At 37.5% G+C, this 8,066-nt stretch overlaps 2 protein-coding genes across 2 annotated transcripts in view; one reads left to right on the forward strand and one right to left on the reverse strand.

Annotated features, from left to right (window-relative positions):
• On the forward strand, window positions 2,088-6,183 carry LOC105166729 (RNA polymerase sigma factor sigE, chloroplastic/mitochondrial). The gene is made up of 6 exons (XM_011086185.2): window positions 2,088-2,276; window positions 2,807-3,541; window positions 3,653-3,799; window positions 4,639-4,875; window positions 5,048-5,311; window positions 5,817-6,183. Exons 2-6 carry the CDS (start codon window positions 2,834-2,836, stop codon window positions 6,015-6,017), a joined length of 1,557 nt encoding a protein of 518 aa, XP_011084487.1. The 5' UTR covers window positions 2,088-2,276; window positions 2,807-2,833; the 3' UTR covers window positions 6,018-6,183.
• The window catches only part of LOC105166730 (pentatricopeptide repeat-containing protein At3g57430, chloroplastic-like), a gene marked incomplete in the record, with an annotated part of 2,396 nt that continues 656 nt past the window's right edge, over window positions 6,327-8,066 (reverse strand). The window contains 1 exon segment of the mRNA XM_020695498.1: window positions 6,327-8,066. Within this exon segment, the coding sequence (XP_020551157.1) occupies window positions 6,487-8,066 (1,580 nt within the window).

The following is an 8,066-nucleotide window of genomic DNA, read 5'->3' on the forward strand; positions in this document are numbered from 1 at the left end:
TCCACAACTTATTTGTAAAATTCCCCCCCCCCCCCCCAAAAAAAAAGATAATATTTTAGCCAAATCTCCAATTTATTTGATTCACGTGCATGTCGTCTGGCATAATTTGCAAACTCTGACCAATTTTATTCTCAATGTGTGATTTTTTATTTTTTCATTTTTTTAGTTACAAAGCCTAATTACAAAAATGAATTTTCGGACAAAATAAAAAATATCATCATTTAAAATTACAGGACTAAAATTACAATTTTCGGTGTGATAGTTATCTTCCCAACCTAGAAAGGATATATATAAATGCATCATCACATCCTCACTACTTCAAATACTAATAATACTACACCTATCATGAGCTAATAATAACCACTACAATTCATAGGGAGAGGGGTGAAAAAACACACATACACATACACATACGTGAATATATGTGTGTGCACGTATATATACATATAAATCGAAGTGATTATTGATGAACTTGGAGACTGGAGAATAGCCCTCAATTAACTACGCATGCAGCTTTACATTTTTGCATTGAAACTCTTGCAGCTTTCCGAGGTGGTCCTAATTAAGACAGACAACTCTACCTACAATTGTTCATTTTAATTCATGCACTAGTTGTTAGCCCCCCTAATGCGATTTATACATACTTTCATGCCTACCTATTTCACAATCAAAACTACCAACCATAGTTTCCAAGTAATTAAGGACAATGGTCCTATAAGTGTATAATGCATTGGGGATACTGTCCTTCATCTGGATCCTGTTTTTATGAGCAAACCCTTGTTGGACCATTCTTATTTTCGCTTCAATTGAAATTATATTCGTTTTTACACTTTGCTATCTAATTTCCTTTCGTGTATATATATATTAATGGCCCCCCAAGCCCCATAAGTGGGCTGGACTCCTTATTGCCATCTTCCTTTTTCTAGGCCTTTAGGTTTAGGGCCTTATGCCTTAAGATTTGGGCCTTAGCCCAATTATGATCTTCTTACATTAAATCCAAGTTATTGAAACTTGAAATGGGCCGAAGAGAAAAACTACTTGGGATTGTGTGCGATAACTCTGCTTTTAGATAAGTGATTTTTGTAAAAAAAAAATTATAATAATAAAAACTGTAGTAATATTAAATTAAATTAATATTTATAAAGATGGTTAAAAGCAAATAAAAGCTCAACGAGATAGTTTTAGAAGAGAGGTAAAATATGCTTAATTGGTCAAAAACTTTTTGTCTTTATATATTAAAACAACTACTATTTTCCCTTAATATTTGCATGTACCTTTATAAGGGTGAAAATATACCTTCGTATTGTGTAAAGATGTATACTGATAATTTGATCAACAAATATTAATTTATCATACAATAAGTTAGCAATAAGTCAATTAGAGATAAATATAGATTTTCATTCAACTTTTTTTTGCTAACATTAGCAGATTCATTGAATTTTGGCTAATGAAAGAATCTATTTATTAAACATGAATAAACGTAAAAAATACTAGATATAATTTTTCAAATTATAAGAGATAATGACACCAAATATCAGATGGGAGGAAAACATTATAATTACCAAAACAAATAAGCTCTTAAATTTCTTATACCATATATATGTATATATTCTTTTAAATCGAATGAAAAGAACATAGAAAATTTATCTACATCTTATTGAAACACTAACTTGAATTTGGGAATTTTTATTTAAAATTTTCGTGAACCGCTGAATTTTTTTATGGTATCTAATTATTTAAAAAAGGAAAAAGAAACTATTAGAAAATAATAATTAAATAAATGAAAACACATTTAAATGGCTACAATGAGGCTACGTCTGGATTCTCAGACCATTGACAGCAAAGGGAAGTAGGTCCCACCATATTTTAGTAAGATCCAATGAGAAACAACTACGTGGAACCAACAATATCCATAACCTGCAGGAAAATATCTCACCTTCCACTCTCAACCCGCCACGTGAGATCTTAACTCAGATCATTCTCCTGCTGTGCTACTGCCCACGTCACCCTAGCATTTTTCTAAGCTCGCGTGGACTCTTCTAGCCGTCTGATATTTTGGCTCCCCGATCTCAGCCGTATACATTTGTAGCGGAAAAGCTTGTGGACACCGAAATTCGAGCGCGTATTTATATTTTCAATATTTTTTATTAGAACTGAAATCTTTCGTTCACTTGAGATTCTTCTTGTTCACACCAGTTCTCACCGGAATATTCCGTCGTCGGCGGCAGGAATCTCAGTGCGGCTCGGGTTTATAGTCTCTCTTTGCACTTGCTCAGGTACTTGTTTGTGGGTTGATATTTTGTTTGTTTTGATGTGCGGATGGGATTTCTGTTGATTTATGTGTTATTCGTGAGTTTTGATTAGTGTTCTATTGGAATTGGTGTTTCTTTCTTTAATCTGTGATCCGCTGAATTGCCTCGTTTTGGTGTAGTTTTTAAGGTTTATGGTTTATGTTTTTGTGTGAGAATTTTAGTGTGTGTGGATTATGGATCAGTTCCGGTTATCATTAACGATATAGCCGAGGGAGCACTATAGTTTCTGAAGCTCTGAAAGTTGGCATACGGTGGTTTTTCGTTAGGGAGTAGCATTTGTAGCTTCTTGTTGTTCTATTATGTCATCGTGCGGCAGCTGCGTATGATAATTACTCCTGATTGGTAATGATTTATGTAAGTAGTTAAACTTATTAGGTGTTTGGTTTTTTAGCAGTCATAATTTATTGAATGATGTTTATCTTTTGAAGGTTTGTACTTTCCTGCTCATTTTTATGTCATGGGATTGTGTATTTAGAGGTTTTCTATATTGGCAGTCAATTTCTGGATCACACAGCTTTGGCATGGGAGTTGTGACTGTCTCTAGCTCTGCTGCACGAACTCCACTGGGATTGGACGCAAGATATTTGACTCGTGTATCTTTATGTAGAAGGCAAGTAATATTATCATTCAAGAACGATAAAAACAAGAATATAGCTTTAATTGCACCTAGAGAATCTGTAGCTCTACCTTTGGAGGCAAAAAAAGAAAAGGAGAAGAGGTCAAGAAAGGTAAAAAAACTTGTAGAAAGAGTAAGTGCAGTCTCAACAGATGAAGCCTCTCCAAGTACCATAGATTTGGATTACAATGAAGCCGCTGCAAAACTGGAATATATATACAAACGAAGTCCTGCAACCACTGTCTCTCTTGAGGAGGTCAAAGACCAAAGGGTAAAGAGAAGGCGACCACTAAGGAAAAGGACTGGAGAGGCTGAGGAGGCAGAGAAGAAAACTGCTGACGATGTGGTAAGGAGTAAAAGGAAGAAGGAGAGAAGGTTGACTCTTGAGAAGAGAATTGCTCTCAAAACGAACAAAGAAGTCGATTTTCTTGCATCATCATCCCAGAAAAGGAAACAAAGAAAGAATGATGAAGATGAGAAGATTGATAGGCTTGTACGGGACTATTCAGCTTCCACTGACTTGGTCAGCCTAGACTGGAAGAAAATGAAGATCCCACCAGTTCTTCCTTCATCTGAGCATGCCTGGCTGTTTAAGCTGATGCAACCTATGAAGGTGAGAAAATTACCCTTCCCCTGAAAGTTAATGTGCAAATGCTTGGAAAGTTACAAGTGATTTCCTTTTCCCTTTTGTTTTTTACTGCTGACTTTGGTATATATGCTTCAGGCAATCCTCCAAGTGAAGGAGAATTTACAAAATGATCTAGGAAGAGAAGTGACAGATGATGAATTAGCAGAGGCAACGAAAACTAATGCTGTCCAGCTGAGGAAACAATTGGAAGTTGGTCGGGCCGCCAGAAACAAGTTGATCAAGGTATTTATATTTTCTTTTGTTAGATTCCTTAGGGAAAGGAGCTTATGTAAATTGGAAATCTATTACTCCCCAGTTTCAATTGTGTAGGACTTAGCCTTTTTCCAGTTTTGCTTCTAGTTATTAAATCATGCTTCTTTTGCTGGGGGAATGACAAGGTTTTTAATTCAGGAACTTTTTAAAAAGGTTAATGTAATCTTAAGTTTAGCAATCAAGAAACAAAAGGCTCAATTTTCCTCACACTGGGGGAGTCATACTGACTCAGTGACATTTTGCGAAGAGAACCAGATGATGTCTAAGAGTTGTTAGGTTAAAATGGTATTTAGCTTCAGAAATCCAGCCTACCATTATGGATGTAGTTGGGTTTGAATCAGTCTACACTCTACATCAAAACCATGGGCAGTGGGTGAAGAGGCCATGTTCGTCAGGCCTGATGGTGTTGGCAGTTTTTTCTTGTTCATGCGGGACAAGCTTCAATATTCTGCTGCCCCTGCAAACTCCAATTTTGCTTGTAGAGGCAAATGCAAAAAGCCTGACTATGGATCAGCAAGATCTCAAGAATGAGGTGCAACTGTGCCCCTCTGAAAAATGCAAAATTGGCAAAAATAAGTCATAGACATGAATTGACTGGAAAAATAGCACTTGTTGAGAGTGTCTAATATCTTACATAGGTTAGGTAAATTCCGAAAATATATTCTCAAATTGATTTTTATTTGACAGTCGTTATGCTTTGCTGGAGAACTGTCTAAAATTTTATGGTTCTAGATAACAATTTACTTTAGATTCAAAAGTTGCATGTTGCATCAAAAGGTTCTAACTGAAGCTATTATGTTCTTTTACAGCACAACCTCCGGTTGGTTTTGTTTGTAATGAACAAGTATTTCCAAGACTTCTCAAATGGCCCCAGATTCCAAGACCTGTGTCAAGCTGGTGTCAAAGGTCTTATAACTGCCATTGATCGCTTTGAGCCAAAAAGGAAGTTCCGGCTCTCAACATATAGCCTATTTTGGATTAGGCATGCTATTATTCGTTCTATGACGCTGTCAAGCTTCACAAAGGTCTCATTTGGCCTTGAGTCGGTAAGCCTCATCAGATGCTCTTTTTTCTTTTCAATTCCGTCTCAAATTGTAAATAGGTGTAGCTTGTTGATTATATTACAGACCTTTGTATTCGCTAGGTTATTTTGTTGATTTGATAAATGCTTTCTGTACAACATATAGCACTCTGAAAAGGAATGATTTCCTGGTATAGGTCCGAGTAGAAATCCAGAAGGCCAAGCTAGAGTTGTTGTTTGAGCTCCAGCGATTGCCATCTGATGAAGAAATTGTAAATCGAGTGGGAATCTCCCCTGAAAGATACCATGAAGTCATGAGGGTATCAAAGCCTATCTCTTCTCTCCATGCAAGGCATGCAGTAACACAGGAAGAGTTCATCAATGGGATTTCTGATGTGGATGACGTTGAAGGAGATAAAAGAAGGCAACCTGCACTTCTCAGGCTTGCTCTTGATGATGTGGTAAGTTCTAGTCTGGATTTGGTATTAGTACTTCCTTTATTTGAGATGATACTATATGTTAATCTTTTTGTTTTCTAACAACGTGATGCATATAATCTTATACCAGGAATTCGGACTAGTTGTGAAACTGTGGCTATAGCTGGAATCTATTTTATACCCTATTAATCTGAACTTATTCTTGTCTATCTATATCTCTTATCTAGGCTGATGATTCCTGTCCATCCTATGTCCTTTATCTATTTCTTTTCCTCCTTCATGGGGTATATGTAGTCGTCTATAACGAATGTTTGTCACATATTTGAAAAGAGGAAACAGATATCAAGACCCTGATTCAGTTGATCTACTCATGATTGATATAATCGATGGCATTAACCTATATTGGCATGATAAATAACCAATATGAGTCTTACCTCCTGTTCTTTCAGTTTTTGAATACTACTTGCCCTACGCTCTTTCAAATTCTTCGAGAAATGACCAAGATTGTGCTTGTAAACATCTTTGACAGCTCGATTCGCTGAAGCCCAAGGAAAGTTTGGTTATCAGACAAAGATATGGACTTGATGGTAAAGGAGACAGAACACTAGGAGAAATCGCAGGAAATTTGAATATTTCGCGAGAAATGGTAAGGAAGCATGAAGTAAAGGCTCTCATGAAGCTCAAGCATCCCGCTCGAATAGATTACCTTCGCCGCTACATTTACAAATGAACCAACACTGGCTGACGACAAAAATGCTATTGTATACTAAACTTTTGTATAAAAATCATTTCTGTCATAGTTTAACATTACATGCACATAAGTATCAGTTAACATGTATAAAATCCATTTTTCTGGGGCACAACCTGCAGGTATACATATGTCTACACTTCCTATCTCTTTTTGGTCTGTATTTTACTCCGGTGTTGGAAAAGATATAGCTGTAACAGTTTAACTTCTGCTAAGTAGTGTCAATATCTAGCCTTTGCATTGGCATTTCGGTATGAATTATGGATTCCATACAATTGTTATCGCACATCCACGCACGTTATATGATGGAAGAACATTTGGTTTGGTTGGAGAGGAGGAGAAAGATCTTTAAAAAGTGAGCTTCCATGGTTATATATGGGTCTCGAAGCCACGGCTTTTTCTTGTGGTTAGTACGTTGATAGGCCCTGTAGATGATAGATAGAAAAAGTTTCTAGTCATAAGAGTATGCTTTTACATCAGGTATGCTGCTTTCTGTCAGTTGTGAAGAGAAAGAATGTGCATTTACTTTCAGAGTCTCCAAACTTGCATATATCATATCAGAGTTTGGATGGCTTCTATAGTCTACAGAAAACACATGGGTTCTATTGTTTACAACAATCCAACTACAGCCAGGATCCTTCTTAACTCCCAATTCTCTCAGGAAATCCCTTACCTTCAGCTTCTGCCCCCACTTTCCTGACCCTGAATACATATTTGACATGATAACACAGGCAGATGACGGGTCAGGATCCAACATGAGCATCTTTTCAGCCACTCGGTTGCCTACTTCCATGTCCATCCAAAACCAACTAGCATGGAGCAATGAGATCAAGAGAATCTTGTCTGCTTTAATTGGCATCGAATCAATAAGTTCCTCAGCTTCATTTAGGAGGCCTGATCGACCAAGTAGATCGGCCACACACGTGAAGTGCTCTATGGTTGGCGTTATACCATAACGCTCTTTCATTAGACGGAAATATCTCATTCCCTTGTCTGCTAAACCTGCTCGTGCACAAGCGGATAAGACAGCCACAAAAGTTGCTGCATTTGGAGTTATCCCCTTTTCTAGCATAAGATTAAAGAGTGAGACTGCATCAGATCCAAGTCCGTATTGTGCGAGTCCGTTAATCAATGCTGTCCAAGCTGCAACATTGGGAGAAGATATGCAGCTAAATGCTGCCCTTGCATCAGTAATGCTTCCACATTTTGCATACATGTCAGTAAGCGCTGTGCCTACATACAGGTTGGAGGACAATGGAGTCTTTGCCAGATGTGCATGAAGTAATTGTCCCTGTTGAAGAGACCCCAAGCAGGCACATGAATGAAACAAAACAGAGAAGGTTGATCTAGTTTGGCTTATCGATGATCTTCGCATGGTTAAATACATTTTCAGTGCATTTTCATGCTGATCATTTTCAATATATCCTGAAATCATCGAATTCCAAGTAATGGGGCTTCCTTCTCCTTTGGCCTTCTCGAAAAGCTCCAGAGCTTTGTTGATCTCACCATTCTTCGCATACACTGAGATCATAGTATTCAGAGAACTTAAGATCTTGGCAGGCATTTCATGAAACAACCTTTCTGAATCCTCAACTCGACCACACATTGCATAACCTTTAATCATCAGATTGTACGAAACTGGATTCCTCTCAACCATATTGCTAAAAATCAACTCAGCTTCTTCGATCTTACCTATCTTGAGAAACCCGCCAATTAACTCATTTGAATCATTCGCGCATCGATCCAACATATTATCATAAACCTTCTTGGCATCATCCATAAATTCACAGCTAGAATACAAACAAATCAAAGCACCACCAATCGAACACTCGTATTCGAACCCAGATTTTATTATAATCCCATGAACCACCCTTCCACCCCACAAATCCCCCAATCTACCACAAGCCCTCGCTACACAATCCAAAGTGAACTCATTTGGAACAGCCTCGGAACTTTCCCTCATCACCTTAAACAACTCTAACCCCTTCTTGCACCCATCCTCACTCTTCACATAACCTGAAATCAACGTAG

The sequence above is a fragment of the Sesamum indicum genome, linkage group LG7 (assembly GCF_000512975.1).
Source record: "Sesamum indicum cultivar Zhongzhi No. 13 linkage group LG7, S_indicum_v1.0, whole genome shotgun sequence".
In the NCBI taxonomy this organism is placed as follows: domain Eukaryota; kingdom Viridiplantae; phylum Streptophyta; class Magnoliopsida; order Lamiales; family Pedaliaceae; genus Sesamum; species Sesamum indicum.